Source organism: Gambusia affinis, linkage group LG07 (genome assembly GCF_019740435.1).
Source record: "Gambusia affinis linkage group LG07, SWU_Gaff_1.0, whole genome shotgun sequence".
Lineage (NCBI taxonomy): Eukaryota > Metazoa > Chordata > Actinopteri > Cyprinodontiformes > Poeciliidae > Gambusia > Gambusia affinis.
The window spans coordinates 21283844-21308030 of record NC_057874.1 but is presented as its reverse complement, the minus strand read 5'-3'; the positions used below and the strand labels follow the sequence as shown (position 1 = coordinate 21308030).

General features: G+C 38.2%; 1 protein-coding gene across 2 annotated transcripts in view; it reads left to right on the top strand.

The window, feature by feature from the left end:
- The first annotated feature begins 3025 nt into the window (after positions 1 to 3025).
- Positions 3026 to 24187, top strand: part of LOC122834503 (zinc finger E-box-binding homeobox 2-like) — a 38325-nt gene continuing 17163 nt past the window's right edge. Inside the window, exon 1 of one of the 2 annotated variants that reach the window (XM_044123003.1) lies at positions 3026 to 3101. In XM_044123003.1, the coding sequence (XP_043978938.1) occupies positions 3044 to 3101 (58 nt within the window). In that variant the 5' untranslated portion in view covers positions 3026 to 3043. Of the gene's footprint in view, positions 3102 to 23869; positions 23929 to 24187 lie in introns of those variants that run through there. The other variant, XM_044123004.1, reaches the window with a different exon arrangement.

Below are 24187 nucleotides of genomic sequence, written 5' to 3'. Positions count from 1 at the left end.
CTTAATATGCTGTGTAAGGGTTCTTCTCACCATGCAAGAGGCTTTGAACTCATGGACCACAGACTGGGACAAAACCTCAGTAAGTCTGCTTCCTCTGTGCTCCTTTAAATATGTGTAAGTAGATATGTATAAGAGAGAGTGTGTTGTGTTAAACAAACACTAGAAACATAAAATATGCCGCCACAGCTGTGCTGCATTGCTACAACATCGCACAACTATTAAACATGCTTATAACTAATAAACACGGCTCTTTATTCAGTGCGTCAATATTCAGCAGGGTCATCAAGGAGAATAAGATTAGTAACTCAGAGATTAGGTTGAAAACACCGTCAAGCAAAACATATTAATTTATCCGTATGTGTTAAAACTACAGAAACTTCTGCCTTTCAACAGGAGCTCCCAGGACCTTTGCTGCACCTCTGTATAACCCTCAAAGTTTATTACCCACCTCTTCTCCTCCCTCTCTGCTGTCCATCCCACCACAAAGGGCTGGGATGACCCCTCTGTCCGCCGGCTCCCTCCCCACCTTTAGGACGCTTTCTTCTCCAGAATCTATTAAAAAGACAAACCCACAGCAAACACATTAGGTGGATGAATAAAGTGAGCTATAGTGGCTTGCAAAGGTAATTCATATCCCATTAATTGTTTGTCATTTTGTCATGTTTCGAGCACAAATTTCAAGACAATTTATTGGACTTTTATGTTATAAACTAACTCAAATACAACATAATGGTAAAGTGGAAAGAAAATGCCTTGTGACTTTCATACTTTTTATATAACAAATATTTTGTGTGGTGTGATATGTATCCAGGTCCCTGTAAATGGCCCCTAAAAATATATATAAAAAAAAAAAAACCCTGTGAAACCAATGTATTTCAGAAGCTCCAATTAATAAACACCTGTGGGCCTGCCTGTGTGTAATTAATTCTCAGTATAATTGCAGCGGTTGTGTGAATACTTCAGAGGTTTCTTCAAGAGCATTAGAGAATAAAAAGCATCATGAAAACCAAGGAACAGCAGGTCAGGAAGAAAGTTGTACTGAAGTTTAGAGTAGAGTTAGGGCAAAGGGAACCTTGATCAGAGTCAGTCAAAAGCCAATAGTAATTTGTAATCTGCTGCAGAGTTCCACAGAAGAATCTGTTGATAGGTTAACTATTAGTTGTACACTCCAGAAAATGTTGTTTTTTGTTTTTTCAAGTTTGTCACAAGCTGTGTAAGGGACAATATGTGGAGGAAGGAGGCACATATGTAAAAAAGCAATGTGTAGAGGAAAACTATCACTGCACAGTAACCAGAATTTTCACAGTGAATCATGGCGCTGCATTATGCTGTGGGGATACTTTTCTATAGCAGGGACTGAGAAGCTGGGGCAAAGTTTATACAAAGACTGGAAAAAAGCCTGTCAGAGGCTGCAAAAGATTTAACACTGGAGCAGAAATTTTCCTTCCAACAAAACAGAAATCTATCTTTCAACAGAGCTGCATTGAAGTGTTTTAGATCAAATACTGTTTATGTGTTAGAATGGCCCAGTCAAAGTCCAAACCTGTATCTGATTGTGAATCTGTGGCAAGAATAGAACGTTAATATTCGGAGATGCTCTCTGTCAACAGAGTGTACAGCTGGGAACTCAAAAGACTTGTAGTAACAAATGTACACACTTCAGAGGTCGATTTGCAAAAAAATGAAATCACTTCACTATTAAGCATAACTACATTTTGTTGCATAAAATCCTAAGTAAACACAGAGGCTTGTGGTTGTAAAGTAACACAACATCACAAAGTTAGAGGGGAATGAATGCTTATCCAAGATACTGGGTAATGTAAAGTATGTGTATAACGTGAATTTGGTAATAAATCATGAGTTAGGTTTAGACTTGTGCTGATGATGTGAAGCCAACCGGTTAGTCAGTTTTCTAAATAATTGTGAGCTTATAGGGATAAAATAGGCTTCAGGTATGTAAAGAGCATTTTAGATGTTTAGTCTTTTATTTAGCTGTCTTTAACCTTCCTAATGTGTGTCGCAGTTTCACAGATACATGTTTGTTTACTCCCCATAGGCTCCATTATGTACCCTGAAAAGCTGCCCCCGGCTCTTTTCTGAAAGGTAGGGGCCACAAAATAAGTCAAGGTGGGGGTCCTGTACGCTGCGTTAGAGTTTTTTTTTTTTCTTTCAGTTCGGATGTTTTTTCAGTTGCAAAACAGATTACATCGCAGGTTGCAACACAAAGCGTGGCCGATGCACCACTTCCTACAGCAATCCAGGGGTGAATGGGGCCGCAGGACGGGGTCCACTCCGGGGTACTCGAGCGCAGGTGCGACATGCATAACAGGCAGGCTGTAAAATCCTGAAGAAGAGTTCATGGAAGGGGTGTGTGTGTGTGTGTGTGTGGGTGTCTGTGTGGGTGGGTGGGTTCGCATACCTGTTCTCATTAACCTGCTGTTAGTGTAATCTCCTCTTCGGTGGGAAAAGATGCAGGGAGAACAGCTGGAGTTAACGGCCTCATTTGCACCTTGTTAATGCAGATTGGAGATATACGGGGAGCTCATAGCGTGAACTCTGTGTTTATACCATAAGATTAAATTTTCTGCCTATTAATATATCAGTTTCTTTTTAGATAAAACGTGAAAAGACGTACATACGCATGTAATCTAACTACATTTCATCAATACGTGCAGCAGCAGTTCTGTCGAGATGCCCACACTGGAAATCTAACACATTATTTAATGTAGTCGTAATATGCAAATGAATGACAGCGTACTTTTCCAAGTCGTGCTCGCGTTCGTACTTTTGAGGAAGGTGCACTGTTTTGCGATGCCAAGCCTGACCTCAGGGCCTGCCTCTGCTGCTGACATCACCTCCGCGTCTCGTCGCCGCTGCCTGGAGTCCCATCAAGGTCTGAGGCTCCCGCTGTGACCGAAGGCGATGCCTCAGCGCCATTCATTCTCAGGCAAGGCGCACAGGACGCAACAGCCGCTGCGCTCCACGCAGGACAACTTTTTTATTTCTTATTTTTCCCCCCCATTGACAGCACTAAAGCTTGGCCATGACAGAAGAAAGCCGAGGGAAGCGAAGGAAACAAGCCAACCCGAGGAGAAATCGAGGTAAGAAACACGCTGCGCTGGAAAGTTTGAAGAAGTTGGTGAGTGATGCGGTGGGAGATGTTGTTGCAGCGGACAGAAGACATCATGTAAAACCAGCTGTCTCAAATTGGATTTTTACAAATAAATTACTTTTAAAAAGTTTCTTTTCTGCAGCAGTTAGTTACACGATGCGTGTGTAGTCTAATTCAGACTTTTTATTAAATTCGTAGATGAGGAATGACTAAGACTAACTCGAAAGTCCCATTTGGTCAGATTTTAGAGGGTTGCTTTACCTGCTGATACCTGCTTAGGTAGTCGAATAGGAAAACGGTAGGAGTTAATTTTGTAGAAAAAATAATCATAACGTGCAAATATTTTTTTTTTTAAATAGTACCCAGAATTATTCTTTTTTTAAATCGATGTCATATAGAAGATTCTACCTTCTTTAATGCGAAAAAGAGAATTTTGTCCGAAATCTCAGTTGCCATTTCGTTAAGTGCAGGCTTTACTTCAGCCTAAAAAAATTTGAGGCTTTTACATGATTGCAGCGGCATGCATGCTGCTGTATGGCGTAATTTTGGACGTTTTACCTAGTAGTCCCAAGAAAATCTTTTCTTTTTATATTTTATGGAGAAACAACGGAGAAAAAAATATTTATATGTTTATATAAAAGTACATATATAAACACACATATATATATATATATATATATATATATATATATATATATATATATATATATATATATATATATATATATATATATATATATATATATATATATATATATGTAAACATTACATACCTATATTTCTCTGTTCCTCACATGACTAAAATCATCTTATCTAAAATTACTTGGTGGAGCGAGTCAACTGAAAGGTTTTTAGTTGAAGTCAGTTATCAGTTTGTGTGAATGCACTTCCTATGAAAGCTTCTGAGAGGAACTTCTAGATAGCACTGAGTTTAGAGACTTCACTGAGTTTAGAGACTTCACTTAGTTTAGAGACTTCACTGAGTTTAGAGACTTCACTGTGGCTCTGTTCGACATGTTTCAAGCTCCCGAATTTCAAACAGAACACCTGCAAGAAAGAGGCACGTGTAAAGTAATATTGTTCTTTTTGCCTTCTAATGTGGACTGAGTAAATAAGTTAGAATTAGCTCTTGAACTCTAAAATTATCCAGGGATTGTTTCTCTAAACCTACATTTGACCCAGAGACTTTCTAAATATCAGCTTAGCTAGGGTAAACTTACAGCAAACAATTTATTCTTGATGATTTTCTAAACAAATTGCATGGATGATGAGTGCCAGCAGTGTTTGGAGGTTTTTTCAAAGGTAAAGCACTGTAGTTTTAAAACTGGAAGTGCACTGATCAGTTTTTGTTGTTTTTTATCTATTCAAGATTTGTTATAGAGGTCTGAGCTACCAGTTGTGATTTGTTTCCCTCCTGCATCACATTTAAAAAAAGTTCTCCAAGTTCTTTTATAGATCTGAATCAGAAGTTGAAGGAATTTCAATAATATTTTTATCTATGTATCGAAGGATATGAACATTTATCAGATTTTTCTAAAACTTTAAAACCCTACATCAAAGAGTTTGCTGTTGGCGGATGCCTTTTAAAACCAACAGAAGTGAGAATTCTTAGTTTTAGTGCATTTAATTACACAGGAAAACATATTTTTTTGTATTAGACTTCCGATCAAAGATAGAGCCGATCAACAAAAAAATTAGCTGAATCTGATCTCAGGTTGACAGACTGGTGTATCCCTAATTAATATCATGGTTTTCATTAAATTTTTTTTTTCTAGAGAGTGTTTTATACAGCACAACATCTAAACACCCAAAGCTTTTCCGAAAGTTTCTTGAAACCATCCCAGACCTTACTATTAGTGTCTTTAAACTGACACGCAGATATCTGCTGCAAGGAGTCAGTTTATTTGTTTAATTGGTGTCCTGAATGGTTTCCTCATTTAATTTAGAGAGCTGTGAAGGCAAGCTATGTGTCACAGGGGCCAGATCCTCTCTGGCTTGCACTGACGGCAGCTCATGTGTTCATGTGCGCACACATGCACGTTCTCATCTTTGACAGTTTGTCGACTGATTGTGCTCCAGTTTCACAAATCAACAGCGGCACTCTGATGTGAAAGTTAAACAGATAGCCATCCTTCAAGGACTATTTATTTCTTGAACATCTTGCAACATCCACTAAGGAGAGATAGTGTCTCTATTGCAGCTCATTTTAATAGTTAAGCTCCATTTAATAATTAATAATGTGGACTGGGAGAGCATAAAGCATTTAAAAATTAACTGGCATAAAGTTTTATATATACAGCTAGAGAATCTTCATGCATTAGGTGCGAGCTTATGCAAGAGATATATGTCACACGTTTCAGTGCCTGTGAAAAGTCCGTACGAGTGGGCGTGTGATGCATGTGCTGTGTTATGCATCCTTGTGTCGGTGTGTCTGAAAAGTGCGTGCAGGACTTGGAATGCGGGCAGGGAGTTAAAGGTCCTTGATAAAACCAAACGAATTTGGCAGGCTCCACTCATAAGACAGCAATTTGGGGATCCTTTCCAAACCAGAAGAAAGAGGGAAAATATAGGCTGACTTTTCTTCTCTCTTCGAGGCGCCTATTGATTATGTCTCCGTCTCCCCTAATAAAAACGTCAATGTTTAACGATATAAAGCAATGTGAAGAAATTACAGTGCTTCATTCCTGGCAGATTAGAAACAGAGCAGCGACTAAGAAAGAAAATACATACATTTGAAGAAGATAGCTTGAGATATCTTGTTATAAGTTATCAGCAAGCATGTGAATTATTAAGATTAGCACAGATAGTTCAAAATTTCTGACTCTGTGGTTATTTGATAGCAGAAGTGCCTTATTCGCTAAAATGCTTTATTTGGACAGGGTACCTTCAGTCCTCTCTGGTAATGGCTAAAAGTGACCTGCCAAAGCAATCATTCCCCCTCAAAATTTCCCCACTTTTGTCATATAACAACCACAAATAAAAATCTAAAGAGTGTGGCATACATTGGACTATAGATCAAACTCAGTCAGATCAAATTAACAATGTTTATGAGCCTCAGTTTTGAAGTCTTGCATAGATTTTCAGTTAGACTTAGGTCTGGACTTTGACTGGGCCAATTTTGATGGCTGGCCTTAGATCTACACTATTTTATTGTAGATCTGGGTCTAATTTGCAGGGTCTTCTCTAGGATAGCCCTGTTTTTAACTCTGACTTCTTCCCCTTGCTGTGCCTGCAAAGGGGTAAACATACCCAGAGCATGATGATGCCACTGCCATGTTCCAATGTGAAATGATGGATTCAAAGTGAACTTTAGTATTTTTTCCTACATGTATATTTTTTGGCATTGATTTCATCTGACCACAGCACCATCTTCTACACATTTGCTCTGCACCCTTCATGGCTTGTGGTCAACATTAAGCATGACTTCCTAAGGCTTTCTCTCAGTTATCAATTTTCCTGCCACTCTTCAATAAAGATCAAATTAGTGGAGTTCGTGACTAATAGTTACCCCACTAAAAATGCCTGGTGTGTGGATCTCAGCCGCTCCGCCCAGAGTTAGTGTCCTCCTCTTAACTGAGTTTGACAGGCATATGAATACCTTTGACATGAATTTAGCCTCGGTTTGGGCAAGGAATTTTAACTAAAAATAAGAGGGAAATGTAGGATTTATGCATAGCCTCTGTCAATAAATACATCACTCTAGAATCTGCTCTTTTTTGCAAAGTCATTGATCTTTTAACTTCTATTTTTTATGTATTATTTATTTCTTCCTGACATCATGAATATGAATCTTCTCTCACAGACATCCAAAGCCGATCAGACTTCTTAAACTTCTGAATTCAGTCTAGGACTGCATTTTATTTCTACTCTTACAAACTTATCTGTTCCTGCTTTTCTGCTCCTTATGTTTTGTTACTTCATTACAAGCCTCACTCTATTGTTTGGTGCATGTGGCTTTTTTTTTTTTTTTTTACAAAAAATTACTCTTTGTCTCTGTTTCCATCACTCTCTTTCTCGTTTTTCTTCTTTTTTCAAGTGCCAATTTATTTAAACTCCTTTCCCCTTTTTCTTCTTTCTCCTTCATTGATTTCCAAACCCCAGCCTTTGTATGCAGCTGGAGCCCAGCTGTGTGTCTGTGACTGTGCATGTACATATGCACGCATACGTGTGTGTTTGTGTGGGTTTTTTCTGGCACAGCACTGCCACTGTGAGCACAGCTCACTGTACACAAAGAACTCGAGCAACAACAGAAGAAGAATTGGGGGAAAAGTATTCAAACATAAAAAATTGAGGTGCTGAACCTTTTTGGATCAATCTGACCCGCATGGATGAGAGGTGTGGAAACCGAGGCAGCAATGAAGAGCCCAGGCACCACAGTTTTATTACCGGGATTCTTCAAGGGGCTCAGCTCAGGCGTCAGAAGCAGCGGGTGGGTGGGACAGAAGAAGAAAGGAAGATGACAGAGATGGGAACTGATGGGGCTGACAGGGCTGGAGAACATAAAAACACGATTCTGCAAAGTTAGAAAACAAGAATTGGAGGGGTTCAGAGATACATGAAGGGGAGAGGCAGGGGAACCAGGATGGGTGACAGAATGCAGAATATTCTGAAAGTTTCCTCACTCTCTCCTCAACATTCCCAGTGCTTCAGTCGTCACTGGCCTGCATGTGTTTAAAGCCACATCTCCACAGCAGTAATAGGGAGTCCCTTTGACTGAGGCTCTTTTTCAGTCATCGCATGTTTATTTAATTATTCTGATGTTTGAGATGGAGCCAAAGTATTTCTGTTCCCAGCTACATGTTCCTATGCATGGCTGCCACACTGACAATCTACTACAACTGGAAAACTGTTCATCAAAAAGATTTTTAACTGCTTTAGGCATGATCACACATGGTGAATATTGGTTCAAAGAATCACATCATTATTTCTAAGAGGATTATTCAAGCAGTGTTAATACACAATGTCTTGCAAATGCAATTATCCCCCGTCAATTCAGTCAGACTTAGTAACACAATAAACTCAAACTTCAGTGTAATTTGAAAACTGAAGTGACAGAAAAACAATAATTGTGAATTAAACGCAAAAATATATATATTTTTTTCTGCAAATAGAATACTGAAAAGTGTGGCATAAATTTGTATCCTGCTCTCCTGATTTATTACTTCGAATCTCTTTTCACTGCAGTCACAGCTGCAAACCATTTGAGGTTTGTCTCTACCAGCTTTACATGACTAGACACTGAAACATTCACCATTATTCGTCTAAAGCTTAAAGCTTGAATTCAGTCACATTTGATGGATAGCTTCTGCAAATATCAACTGGATTTAGGTCAGGACTTTAGATGAAACAACCTAAGGCTGGGTGATATAGCTGAAAAATATATCATTGAGATAAGCATTTCAAATCAGTTGGTATCAATATCAATTTTTTTTTTTTTTTTTGGTAAGCCTGTTTGAACCAGGAGAAAAATGGCTGAAATTAAATACTTTTATTTGAAGCGTAATCTTTAACCTTTAAAAAGAGGTCAACACAGCTATGAAAAACTGTCAACTAAATAAACATATGGGTCAATGTACAAAAATAGATATGAAATAAATGCTTTATCAAACAAAATGAGCTAATTAATTAGTAAATAATAAACTAGCATACACCTGAGGTAGAACTAACATTGTTGACAAGAAACAAACAAGCTGATTTCATACTCATATGTGAGTATGAAATCAGTGAGTATGAGTAATAAAAATTATTCTCTGGTGCCACTCGTGTGTTGTTGCTCTGCCAGATGTTGATAGCTGTGGCTTTTTGCTGCAGTACGACAAACGAGAGGTGGTAAAATAAATCCGTCGTATTGTCAGACTTGGAAAGGACGACAAGTTTGCAGACATCGTATCTGAAATAATCTTCCGCGACATAGAGAGGGTGTAGGCTTTCCTCTGCCTACATCCCCCAGAATGCAGTGCAGGTCTGGATTCAGTGAAATAATTGAAAATTGCATGGATATCTATTTTCTATTGATATTGCCGAATCTATGTTCTTTGATCTAAAATACCCCGCTGTAGTCGTGCTTCTGGAATGGGGAACCTCTGCCTCAGGGACAAAGGTTTTGAAGCCTTTAGCAAGTTTTCTTCCAGTATTGCACTGAATTTAGCAACATTCATCCTCTCATCAACTCTGGTCTCTGCTAAATAAATGCATTCCTGCAGCATAATTAGTTTTCCATCAGACATAAATGTCTGCCTTTAGCCTAGAAATGATCATTTTAATAGCTCTGATGTCAACAGACTTTTCTATCTTATTTTATTGAGGTGTCTTACATTAAAGAGGTATGAGCATAAATACTGTGCACTTTTTGATGTTTCTTTTTGTTAAAAATGAAGATAATCAAATTTTTATCCCAGTGCACAAATATTTGCTTCACTGCGTTGAATGAATGAATTGTGGTTTTAAGATCAGACTGTAATGGCATGTAATAAAAGCCGTCAAAACAATAGTAGTCACAGAAGTTGAACAGAAACTTGAATGTTGCTCTGATATTTAAGGATCCCACCTTGTAACTGCAAGATAACATGCTTAAGCCACAGAGCTCTTGACACGTGCATGTATGTGTGTTTAAAGGTTGTTGGTGATGTTCTTGTCACACATTTAACACGTTCTGTATTTTTAACAAAAGAAATCTTTCTGTCAGTAGGAAACTTCTGTTCTCCCATCAACGGTTTTTCACCTGATAGAAGTAGCTTGACACATGCAGAGTCTGATTATACAGACTAATCCTTCTTTATCTTTCACTTTTTCCATTTGCAGCCGTATTATTAAGGTCTTCGTCATTGCTTTGGCAGTACCGCTCGGTGTAAAATCTATTTGTGGATCTTCCTTTATTGCCGACAGACCATGGTTGTGCGTTTGATATGCTGCACGTGTTTGAGTTTAAAACCGTCCACACAAGAAAGCTTGCTGCATTCAGTTTATAGATATGTGCAGTTTTATCACACCTCAAATTAAATTTGGAAACCCAGCATCAGCTGTCATGTATTACAAGGGCCAGATGGGTGGCAGAGAAAGGGAGAGTGAGTGAGTGAGTGAGTGAGTGAGAGAGAGAGAGAGAGAGAGAGAGAGGTAAGGAAGCAGACAGGGAAAGAGCAGCCTGGCAGGCAGCCTGTAGATCCCGTTCAGCTGGCTGAGAAGGAGCCGCTTTCTGCCCATGAAGAGAGTAGATTTAGCAGGGTTGCAGGTTGAATGAGGAAGTTTGATATGTGGTGTGTATTAGCAGCGGCAGCAGCTTTTAGGTTCTGCCTCGATCACCTCTGAAAGGCAAGAAAACATCACACTCGACATGGGGAAGTCCATGTGGCATCAGCAGTTTAACACTGTATATTTCACCTGATTTGCAGCCTCTTACTGTCACTATTTCTATTATTGTCTCTGTCTCTTGAGTTTACGTGACTTTTCTTGCACATATAAATTCCCACTATTGGCACAAACTGCAGCCCTCTGACTATATAATCATATTTAGATAATCGCTGTACTGAAGAGGAAGCATACTTAAACGTAGAATAGTTGTCGCTACCTTTTCATTGTTTTTACATGCATGAAGTAAAAAAATGTGTAGATTTACATTACACTTACTTTCAAAATGCTTGCAGAATGTTCTCCATCACTGGATCATTTAGCTTCTTTCATTAAGCATATTTAGAGACGTCACATATATTCTCAATTAAATTTATACTTTGGAGGTCTGGAGACAAGAATGTCAGAAAAATGAGAGAATTTCAGTTTTTCATCTGAATCTGATTCTCTTTCTAAGTGATAGAAATCATCCATCCATCTATGCATCCATTTTCTGTTCACCCTTGTCCCTAATGGGGTCTGGAGATGCTAGTGTCTATCTCCAGCTACGTTCCGGCCGAGAGGCGGGGTTCACCCTGGACAGAACGCCAGTCTGTCGCAGGGCAACACAGAGACGTACAGGACAAACAATCATTCACACACACACACCCTCACACACACCTAGGGAGAATTTAGAGAGACCAATTAACCTGACAGCCATGTTTTTTACACAAAGTACATTAGAAAACAATGTTTGCTGATGCATTTGCAGGTTGACAAAAGTATGAATTTTGCATCCTGAATGTTGACAAGACAACATTTCCTTTTGCATCATCAGATAAAATAGTTTTATTGTTTTCTTTGACCAACCTAACCATCCACAAAAATGTTTTGTGGTTGGGCACATGACCCAGCTGGGAACAGTTTCAATTGTTATCAAGCTTTCAACATATGAGAGCTTGATGGGAGAGCAATAGTGTTATGGTGTGTGGCAAACGTCAAAAAACATCCAAATTAAAGCGACGACACAGTTTCCCAGCACTGGCATGGAATAATTAGTTATTAAGTTTTTTCTGATTTTAACAATGTGGCTGAATGCTGTCAGTTAAAGAATATTATTTCGTACTGTGGAAAGGACTTAAGCCATCCATCAAACTTTGCTTCTAAAGCCTTTTTCATACCTCCTTGTCATCTGCAAAGCCCGTTTGACATAAATTACTTCATCTGCACCCACCCACTAGAGTCCTCTAGAGTCTCTTTGCACATCATTGTGGAAAACTTTTTTCTTCTTCTCCTCCGACGAGTAGAAAGGCTACTCACCAGTGCATTATCTCCCCAAAGAGACTATCGTGGTGGAAGCATATCCTAGAATGATACGAAGCTGATCAGCCAAGTTGGAAGTTGCATGAATGGGATCATGTGTTGGTTAGAGACGTCCATGTGGTTTGTATAGATGAACATACAGAAGTAAACATTTTTTGTGGAAAAATTAATCAATTCATGTTGAGTTGTTTGTGAGATGAGACATCTAACAATGAGCTACATCTCAGTGAAATATTAAAACCTTTTAATCTGGTTGAAATATGAACCTAAAGTGACAGAGCCACTGAAGTTTTCTCTGGCTGAATGGAGCATAAAGTGATGCAGCAAGGAATGACTCACAGACTGCACTCTGTGGGTCAGCTGGCTACAGAAAAATACTGATCTCTGGCTTACAGGCAAGATACATTTGAGCTTTGAGAATTATTTCTGAACAGAAAGAGTCATGGTGTAAAAGCTTATGCTTTGCCACCCATCACTGACCGTGTGTTGGCAACCTGAGTAGAGACTCAAACTAACTAACCATTAGCTTTTTATATCTCTGTTGCTCTGTAAAGAGTGGAGGTATATATTAATTTGTTACTTAGATCCATCCATCCATCCATTTTCTAACACCCCTGTCCCTAGTGGGGTCAGCAGGGGTCTTGGTTTCTATCTCCAGCTAAGGTTCCAGGCGAGAGGCAGGGTACACTATGGACAGGTCACCAGTCTGTCCCAGTGTTACTTAGATATGTTAAAATTAAAATAGCTATAAATAAATGTTCCACGTGATGTTTTGTTTTAAATTGTGGTACTGTGAAATCATGATTTTTTTTTAGATTATCAGAACTTGAGAATTTCTTTCTGGACCAGCTTTATTTGAAAGGCACATTTTGGCAACAAGGCCATTCAAAATGCATTACATCAACAAGGTACTCGTATTCTGGCAGCCTGACACGGTCAGTTCCTTTTTCTTTATCTGAATCTATGAAAATGGCAAAAGAGTTTATAAACTTTCATTTTGTACCAAAATGATTACCAGGAAAAAGACTGAAAACTTTTAAACAGCAGAGCTTCAACAGAAAGATGATCCATCTATCAAGTCTTGACTCAGGTCCTTTCTGGATTTTATTCTGTTTCTTAAGTCATAACTATTAGATACTTTGTATCTTCTCTAGATGCATTTTTAAGTTTGCCACTTCTTCTTTTGTAATCAGTATGTTCAATTTCCTCAAATGTTTTAAAGACACACTGCACTCTTGCTAAGGATGCTTCAAAATTATTTCTAAAAATCCGCAAATATGCCTCTAGACAAGCTCAATGACACTGTTGTTTCAGGAATATGTTTAAAATTTATTGAATTTGTTATTTTTATTATTGCAATCAATATTATTGCAAAATGTTTATTTATAACAATATCTGATCCTAAATGTTATATTTTTCAATGTGAAACATGATGTCAGTTTAATACCTGTCCATCATGATTTTTCATTTATTTATTTTGCTTTTATCATCCCAGAAGATAAATAGTAAAACTGTAAGCAGCAGGGGCTGCACAGTGGCGTAATTGGTAGTTCTGTTGCCTTGCAGCAAGAAGGTCCTGGGATTCGATTCCCGGCCCGGGGTTTTTTTTGCATGGAGTTTGCATGTTCTCCCTGTGCATGTGTGGGTTCTCTCTTCCTCCCACAGTCCAAAAACATGACTGTCAGGTAAATTGGTCTCTCTAAATTCTCCCTAGGTGTGAGTGTGTGTGTGAATGGTTGTGTGTCCTGTCTGTCTCTGTGTTGCCCTGCGACCTGTCCAGGGTTACCCCGCCTCTTGCCCAGAGCTGGAGTTAGGCACCAGCACATCTCCTGACCCTGCTAGGGACAAGGGTATTAGAAAATGGATGGATGAATGTAAGTAGCTGCGTTACCATAAGGATTGGCACCCCCGTGAACTTTGTGAAAAATTACTTCAAATAAATTTTATTCTATGAAATTATTTACAAACAGAAAAATCCAATCTTTAAATTTAAGAAAACGTATCCTGAGTGGAAAAAACTGTTCTAAATATATTTGGATAAATATGTTTTCACCAAATAAACACAATTATTATATTGCTCTGCACAACCATATTTCCCAATGAGATAGCACTTCATCTTCACCTGGAATAGTTCAAAGGTTTTTTTTAGGTCAGAGGATTAAACATGACAAAAAAACAATGAGCAATATTTGAGTTGACTTGCCCACATTCCTTGGATTATGAATCTCTTGAAAGATCAAGTGATCTCCACCAGATTTTTATTTGAACACTTCTGGCTCTTCAGGCTTCTGTTGAAAAGCAACTCTGCACACAACTTAAAAATGGGCATTAACTTCATTTCCACATATTCACAATTTTCCTCATATAAAACTAACCTAGAGAGTTTGTTAAAGCTCTTGGTTGTATTTAGAAAACTCCAAAGGTTTACATTTGTGATAGTAGGGCAATAAAGGCTATAGATATAGATAGATAGGGCTGTTTTTTTAGACTTGTTGGCCCCAAGATGCCACTTTTTGTTGCTGGTTTCCAGCTTTGGAGTAATTTTTGTGAGTTCTCATCTTGACTTATGTTTCATAGTTTCTGCTATTTTAAAACTTTTATTTATTGCTCTTATTGTAGATATGGGTCAGGATTAGGGGACACTCCCTGACCTATGAAGATCAACACACATCTGCCTTACTTGATATAATTTTCTCCTGCCATTGCTAATTTAAAGAGTGACTATGTTAAATAAAACACTTTTTAAAATCACATTTAAATCCTGGGAAATACAGAAAGCCATTGTTTACTAATTAGAGCTTCCTCAAAAATCAGATCATTATTAAAATTAATCTAAAAATAATTAGTTACTTCTTGATTTATTGAATTGCTTTTAGTGCCAGTAATTCCCACATGGAATTACTGGCACTACAATATATATACAATATATTTTAGAGCTATATATGCTTAATCAAACTAAAATGTTTCAGTGTGAGAAAATGCTATTATTCTTATTTTAAAACTATTTCCACAGTTTCAGCAGTGATGCCAATAAATGTGGAGGGCGTTGCAGGTTAGGCAGCAGCTCCCTCCTCCCTTCTCTTCCCTGTACCTGTGATCACCTAGTACCACCTTTATCTGACCTCCAGATTACACTGCCTCTCCCACATACTACCCTCACACACTCACACACACTCAGATAATGTATATACACTTTGCTGCTCCTTAGGGAGTAAACACATTCCTTCTCAGAGAGAACATCTTTCGCTTCTTCTGGTCCACCTGTAACATTTTAATCTTTATCAGGTAATCTCTTTTTTCTCACCCTGCACGTCTTTAAAGAGCAACCTTAAGTTTTGTGATTGTCCGAGTTCATCAAACTCAATCTTTGAGGTAATATGCTATCCGGTAAAGATATTTTAATTTGACATCAAAACTATGAGAGCATGTGACTTTTTTGCTCGTTCTTTTTTAAAAATAAGCATTTAGATAAAACCATTTCTTTAAAAAAGACCTCCTGGTCACTTATTTCTGACTTCTTATAGAGCATCAAGAAAACCAATCAGTGACTCAGGTGTGATAAAGAACAGGATCCAAACATCGGAAACATTTTTCGCTAAAAAGGAAGCAAGGCCGCATTTACTGGTCCATTCCGTCATTTATCACTTTGCAGCAATCTTAGAGATAGACTTATCGCATCTGCTGTCAAGAATTTCTCATGGTACATGACAGGTTTATGTATTGCAAAATTATAGAACAGGGGAGGAGTTTTTACTTGAAAAGCCAACCACTGATAAATGAAAAAGAGAAGAAAAGTTGTACAAATTTATCATGTTTTGTTTTCCTTTACCACTTTTTGTTGCATTTTTTCATGTCTTGAGCCTTAAAATAACTATTGTTTATCACAAAAGCATAACCTCATGCTGAATAATATTGAAGAAAAATGTTGAAGTTAATCACGGCCTGTAGGAGCTCTTATTTTGTACTTTGTAATTTCCAGAGGTTTAAGTATGATGTGAACTACTCTTTCAAATGTCAACATATTTAAGAATGACAGATGTGTGTTGATTCTCATAAGCCAGGAAATGGTGAAAAGAAAATAGCATTCTGCCTGCACTTCTTCACATCTACTGTCCAATTAATTATTAAGTCCTTTAAATTTGTTGTGATTTCTCTTGTAAATGGGATGAGTATCAAGCGATGTTCCTGTATAAATAAATATAACATTGAAAACTTGATTCGTAAAAAGCACAGCTAAATGAGAAGTTTATTTTAGCATTACGTCTGATGAAGAGGAAATTTTAAAAAATCTCCAAAACTCACAGCTAGAAAACCCCATTAGAGAGTAATTTTTGTTCCACATTTAGTGAATAAGCAAAAAAAAAAATCTCATCTTAAGAAATTACTGTTTAAAGTTATATCATGACATAACTGATGGTGAACCTAGCAATCCTTTAAAAATAAATTTCAAATTTATTCTAATTCAATAATTAACTTAATGTTTTTTAAACATAAATATGAGGTGACAGAGTCATTCTTCAAAATGGGAACAATGATAAAGCAAGGATAAATTAGTTAGTGTCCTGTAATATGGATGCGAATATTTTATGCTTGTTTTTAACATAAAGCAATTTGTGGTTTTTGATATCTGTAAGGTGCTTAATAAAAAATTTTGCATACTTTATGCTGGCCCATAAAGTCATCCAAAACAGTAATGAAAGTTTTAACTGAATAATACAGTTTGGATGAGTAAGCATTTGTATTTTGCCACCCAAAAAACAAAACAAAACAAAACAAAAAAAAACCCAAAAAATAAAAATGGATGGTAAGGGAGATAAAACTATTTCCAATCTTGCTATTGCTTAATATTAGAAAACCTAGGACTTTAATTTAATAGCATTGGTGCAGGGGAAGACAAAATCCCGATGTTAAGGAATAAATAACAAACTGGCTGGTGTTATAATTGTTGGTCTGTCTAACAACCTCTTCTGAGCTTCTTTAGCCAAGAAAATAGATGTAGGAACATTTTTTTCCTATGCTGTCACATTTTTTTTTTTTTTACAATCAAAGCAATAATTAAGAGTTTGAAAACAACTAAAACTATATAAAAAAAGCCTAAATGCAGACCCAAGTTGATGTTACAACCATGAATAATGAGGATGATGGCAAAAAAGAGAACCGCAGGAAAAACTGGAAAAATTTAACTGAAGCCATTCTTTCATTTAAGGACATTTATTCATTTGCAGGACAATCCCCTAGCTAAGTTTTAAAGGTTGATCAAACTTTCAAGGAGCTTTTAATTAGTAATCCACGATTTTCTGTTTTTTGTGAGATACAAACATGGCATCACACAGAAATCCATTTCTTTAAGTCGCTCTCCAAATAGGACAAGAGAAGATGAAATTCAAACAAGATGTGCGCTGATCCTCATAATCTGTGTGGAGAGTGCTGTTATGTTCATACAGTGAATGTGTCCAACATTACAGCAAGGGTGGAGGTTGTAGTAGGTTGTGAGGCAGCCTGGCAGCATTTCAGAGAGAGGTAACGTCATCTATAAGTTACAAATAATAGGTGTGAATGTGTTCAAGCCTCAGAGAGATCTGGCAGGTTTACGTTCTTGACTTCTCTGACTGTCAGGTTTTCCTCTGGCTCCTCTCACAGATTTTCTGGCCATCGCCTCATTTCCTTTGTTTGAGTCCAGTTTTAGACTGTTTTCCTTTTCTGACTGTGTTGGGTCTTCCTCTTCTTTATCTCTGTTCTTGATATTCTATTTTTATCCTTCACCTCTCCTATTCTTCTCCTCTCTTTCCATCTATCCGTCCGCTGCTCCGCCCAGCCTGGACTCCCCCGGCCTTGTACAGTCGCCATCATGCACAACCTCCACCCCCCTCCCCGCTTTACTCCACGAGCACCTCCCCTGTCCCACTGACACCACACGCTGCTCCCATCCCCCGAAAACCACTTCAAACAGGCACCACCATCAAAGACCACAGTCAGTCAGCCAGGCAGTCAGCCAGCCAGCCAGTAAGGCAGCATTTCAGCCAGCCTTCTGCTTTGACTTAAAATTACTGTCGTCCCCAGTCGCTGGGCTGCTTTCCTCCTCTGATACACATCAAAGATCCTCTTAAACTCCCCAACTTTGGTTTTTAAAAGATTTTTCTTTTCTTTTAACCTACATTATTTCACTGATTGAGGTTTTACACTTGTTCTTTCTGACTCTCTTTCTTCTCACCATCACTTCTCCGTCCAACATGGGCGAGGTCAGTAACGGCATGCATGTGCACATTTTTGCAGCTCTGTTGTCTTTGCATCTTTCTTGGTCATTATAAGAAAAGCCATCAATTTGCGCATCACACACATGCGCTCCCAGATGTGTTTGAAGCTTCAACTAATATGCGGATGTGGGTAAATAATATGCAGTACTATTTATCATTTGAAGGAGATCTTTGTAGCCACAAAAAGACCAGTCCGATAGTATGCGTTCTTCCTGTTTTTTTTTCCTTCTGCATGAATTTATTGGTCTGTTCAAGGGCAGAGAAAGAGACAGAAGGGAACTGGATGACAGTCAGAAAAAAGCAGAAATCTGGGCGTGATGGTATCTGAGGAAGAAAAAAAGGCACAGTTACATATCTTTTCTATGTTTTAAACTCCTAGAGGTCACATGTTTCTTCTCAGGAAATTGTGGTGTATCATCTCTTATGGCAAGGTTGTGATGTCTATATGAACCAGTGGATGGCGCCACTTCTGTATATTAACCAGAGTGTAATGCTGGTGGGCTGTCAAATAGAGCAAAAATGAGTGAATATGTAGCAGATAGTTTGATCAAATTATTGTGTAGTCATTCTGTCTTTTTGCTGTTATAGTTACAATTTAATGTCTGTTTGTATTTTCTGACCTTCTGCTTGTTCATGCTGGTTCCAATCACATTTTCGATGTAATTGCAGAATATTTGGCCTTTGATGCAGTAAACGTTTTTGTTTTATAAGCCCTACATCCCTTAAAACACCTCTTGTTGGCCAAATTTAAAATAGACAAAGCCAGTGGGATACCAGACATATTTGTCCCAGCCTCAAATCAGATCTTTACTGACAAACCTAAAGCTTCAACTCAACCAGAAAAGAAAAAAAGAATCCCACATTTCTTAGCTGTTAAGCTCAAAGAGAAGTTTTACTTAGCTTGTAACTCTCTTAAAAAAACTCCAGAACCTTTGTACCCTGTAAGAGAATGTTTTAATATTCAAAAGGAGCCTCTATTGTGTGGTTTGTTGCACCAACGTACAAAATAAAGAGCCACATCAGAGGCCTGGAACGGTCCCTGAGCATTTTCATGTGTAAGTAAAAGAAAAAAAAAAGAGGGAAAACAAATTTGGAGGGGGGAGACGGGGGTATTTATAGAGTGGTGTGAGAGTCTCTGCAATGACAGGAGCCTAATGAAGCAGAGTTTGGGTTTTTGATTCACAATGCGGTGAGAGCGTGGGTCCCTCTGTGACCGTTACTGCATTCCGGCACCGATCCCTCGGCACACGGAAACCAGCGCCGGGGCCGCAGGGAGGAGGCGGAGGGCCAGCTCCAAATAACGTGTTCCTCTAACCAAGCTAACCTTTCTCACAAACACAGTAGATGCACAAAGGGTGTGATGGCACTTACACTGTTCATACCTATAGGAAGAGCATGAGCTCAGTTGCTCAGCTGCTTTTTTCACAGAATGTGAGTCACACACACTGTAACTGACTCAGATGAAGCAGTTCTGCTTGACCTGATAGGGAAGTCCAAAGTGATGCAGCCAGTGTGTCATATTCTAACTTTGATTTGTATAAAAGTGAAGTGCTTAAAAAGGATAGTGAGAATGGATACTGTCAGAGGCAGGGAGTCATTGTTATTCTGGTGAGTTTTGAATCATTTCATTTCCTGACCAAACTTGATATTGCCATTCATTTAAATCTATTTAAAAAAATATTCAAGACAAAAATTATGTCTGTTTAAAATTTGGACTACAGTTTTGCTAAAGTATTGGTGTCATTTTTTTCACATTTTGTCACCTTTAAATATAAAACATATTTTACATTTTAATGGAATTTTAGTTGAGAGATGATCACAAAGACGTGCATAATTAAAAATATGATATCTGGTTTTCAGTGCTTTTTACACTTAAAGAGCAGAAAAGAGCAAGTATCTGGGGTATTTCTCCACCAGCTTTGCACAACAAGACAAGAAAATATTTGCACATTTTTCTTTGCAAAAAGTTCATGCTCTGTCTGATTGTATAGGAACCGTCTGTGAACCTCCATTTTCAAATCTTGCCATGCACTCTGAATTGAACTTTGGTCTGGACTTTAATTGGGCCATTCTGATAAAGATATGGATATTGTTTGAGATGAACCACCCTATCTTACCTTAGGCTCTGTGTTTAGAGTTGCTGTCCTACTGTAAGATGAACATCTGCCTCAGTCTTTATTTAATATTTTCAAAGTTACTTAACATTTATCTCCCCAATAATTATGACCAGTATTCCTGTTCCTGCTGAAGAATAGAATTCCTAAAAAATAAGGCTTCCACCACTCTGTTTCACCATATTTATTTTGCATGCAAAAAAACTACTTTTGTCTAATCATAGCACAGTCTTACACAAGTTTGCTGTGACCTTGACATTGCTTGTTGTAAACCTTCTTTCTTCTATAAATGCAAGATTCATGGAGGCAGTCTTTCTCACCTAAGCTGATCTCTACAGCTCCTCCAGAGTCAACATTGGCCTTTTGGCTGCTTCTTTGATTAACGCTCACAGTGGCTGGTCTGTCAGTTTTGGTTTTCCTTATGGATTGAACATTGATGTTTGAAATATAAATAGCTTGGGACTATTTAAAAAGTATGATGTGTTGGTTAGTGTTTTGTGCTGCTTTTTTGTTTACCAAGTCCACCTTTGAGCAATTTGTTGCACTAATTTTTATTAAGGGGCATTAGGGAAAAGGGGTCTGAATACACACCATGCTTTGGAAAACCATGGGTCATTGTACTTTAACTTTAAAACAATATTGTACATCATATTTTACTTAAAATCCATTAAATGTCTTGGAAGTTTGTGAGTATACTGTAAAAAGTTGTGAAATTAATTCATGGGTTGTGCATGCTCTTGTATGCCGTGTACAGAAACAGCAGTAGCCTCTGTTTCTTTTAGCCACATAAGTCACAAACCGTCTCTGAAGTTCAGAAGTGTCATATTTTCAGTAACCAACATGGATGTGCTTTGAAGTTAAGGATCCGTGTCAATCAAGGTACCGTGTTTGTTTTAAATGTCACTGTGGTGGTCGATAGGACAGGTAAACACACGCTGGCAAACATTCAGGCAGCAGCACACAGGAAACCTCTAGAGGAAGAAGAGAGAAAACCACAGAGGCTTTTTGTACACCTCTCCTCGCACACCTTGTCTCCTTTTTGCAAAGAGAAAATCTGTAATTGTCGCATTCCTGAACGCAAGTTGGTAGTTATGTGTGCCAAATGGCCAGTTGTCACATTGTTAGCAGGAGAGAAATCAGTATATGTCCTGCCTCAGTAGGTTTTTAGCAATTTGTCTCTTAAGAAGAAAACCACATTACAAGAAGCATCATTGTGAAGCAGCACTTATTAAATTCTTTTTTTTTTTTTTCAATATTTAACATCTAAAGTTTAGACACCATAAGGTTGGAAAAAGTAAATTCAGTGAAGCATTGAATGCTTAATTAATACGCTTTGTATGAAACTACTTTGAGATCTTTGTTGGATCTATGTGTTAACTTATGAAAAGCAAAAGAAAAAAATGCATGTCTACAGTTGAGTCACCACAACTCAGAAAAAAAAGATAGAATGGGTGAGAAATATATTGTGTTTTGTCTCCCAGTGAGTTTCGGTGCTCTTATTGCTTCACCGGTGCACCTTTTTGGTACGATTGCAGGTCTAGACCATGAAGCTCTCAGACATTTCCTGTCTTTGTCCATTTTCAGTGTCATCTTTCTTCCTGCCTCCTGTTATATATATATATATATTTAACTTCGTCTATATATATATATATATATATATATATATATGTATATATATATATTTTATATATATATATACATATATAAAATATATACATATATAAAAAAACAATCAATCAATTATTGGATCTATGAGGAAATAAGGAATATTTTAAGTGTATTTAAGTCTGAACTCAAAAGTACTTTGCCCATTTGCTAATACTGTGCATAATTTATAACCTGGAGAAGTTTCTCAGTATGCTTGAGTAACGCGAGTAGGAGGCGATTAGGCTCTTGAGATTTTCTAAAGGAAACATTTTTTACAGACATTAGTTAAAAATGAAGATAGTTGCAGACGGGTAGGAAAAGCAGACAAGCTGTTGTCGTCTCCACATCATCAGGAGGAAGACTTGCCTCTCCCAGTAGAAGAAGGCTGTACAGTAAGTTGGAACTCCATTCTAACTGTATCTGTGGTGGTTTTTACTGTATGGTCTTCCAGCTAGTTTTGCTGTCAGTTTTTAATCTCTCAGCCTTTTGAAGTGACATCAGGGCAACTTTCCACGAAGCATATGTGTGGTTCACTGTTATGTGCAGTGATGTGACATGGAGATAGAAAGCACCAGATCAGTTGAGCAGATACCAATCGATTTTTTCAAAAGTGTCTGCCCTTCGAGCGCATCCGTCTTCTCTGGGGGGAGCGTTTGTTAATTGGCGAGCGTCTTCATAAAAAGAATCAGATGTGAAAACTGAAACTAACGTCTGCAAAAACCCCCACTAAAAGCATTACTTGTTGACAAATCAATTTTGTGTGTATCGGTGAGTGGGTTGGTGGCTTTGAAGCTAATAAAATGAGGAAATGGGTTTTAACTTTGTGTCATAAAGGTCCTAATTGAATAGCACTCTTAAATACGAACTAAACAAAGATGAAATGGTTTCAGTACTACCACTTTGCTTTCACTGTTTAAAGATGACTGCTTAATGTGCAGATTTATTTGATGTCATCGCAAAGCTTTAATCAGTATGAGTTTATTTCTTTAGCTGAAAGTGCAGATGTCACTGCGTCTCTGTGGTGTTTGTCGAAATGCTCTGACAGGGTGGTGCCTCCTAATGAGAGGGACATCTAAAGGGCTGTGACTTCTTCTTCTTCTGCTGTGGGAGCAGATTCTCCTAAAGCTTCTCGTGCACACACACACATAAAGTTATTCTTGTTGTGCTTGATGGCATTGTGCGTCGACAAGACAGGCGTGCTTCTCATTTTGCCAACACATCATGTTTGTTTGTTTTTCTTCACATCTCGGTGTGTATTTGTGTTGAGGGAATTTCCCTCTGCGCCACGCTTTTCACAGTTTGACATCAGCCGGACGACAGTTTGTTACTGTTTCTTTCTGTCTGTTTTCCTTCATTCTTCTGCTGCGCTCTTATCCAATTTTCTTGCAACAAATTTAACTTCGTCTCGCCCTGTGAGTTTCTTCAACCACTTTTTTCCCCGAACATACACAAGGCTGCAAACTAGAAGCGTAGCGAGAATGCAGGATCACAAAATCACACTGCACATCACATTTCAACGTCTTCCTCCTCTCTGAAATAACCTTGATAGTCTCCATTACAGTGTTACACTTTCAGTCTCAGACTCACCAGAAGCCGTCTGCAAGATCTCTGTGTGTTTGGGTGTGTGTGTGTGTGTGCGTGTGCTTGTATGTGTGTGCCTCACTGCCAAACAGCTTTAAGCCTGCTGAACTTAAACTTTCTCTTTAGTGTATTTGTGCACTTTTGTATAATTTGACAATTATTCTGTTTTTGTCAAGTGGGCATAATGATCATATTTAATGCAAAAAGTGCTGAAGAAAACTGAAAAATAATATTCAGAAAGCCCATCAGGCTTTTTTTCCGATTTGTAAATTTCCCCTCACCTGACTTCAAGCACAATTTCATTTTCCCCAGGGAATCTTCAGAGTATTAGGTGCCCCACCATCGTGAATAAGCCTGACTGGCATTTCTGAATCATCTGCTCTTTCACTATTCCTGTTACAGCAGGTAAAGACCAAAGCAGAGCTGCCCAAGATGCCAAAATCAAAAGGCGCCATCATCTCAAGCGCCTCTCTGTGTCACTGACTTGCCACTGCTGAGATGAAGATCAGGTGGGAGGTGTTTGCTCTCAGTTGCGGTCCTTTCCTGACTCATTATATGAAAAGTCACAGAGCAGGTATGAGTAGGGGAGCTGCTGCCACCGCTACAATTTCTTAAATGACATGTTTGATTTCTGCTGTGTGCTAAAAAGGGAAATGATCGCTGTCAACAGGAATGAATGTGGACATAGCTCATCTCTGAACCGCTCGCATAGGTACTGTAAAAATTATTTTACGCTCATCTTCCTGCTCTGTCATTCTGTGTAGCATGTGGGTGTCGGTGACCCCCATGTGGTTATTTATTGAGTTCAAAATAGTATTGTGTCTCTGCTGAAA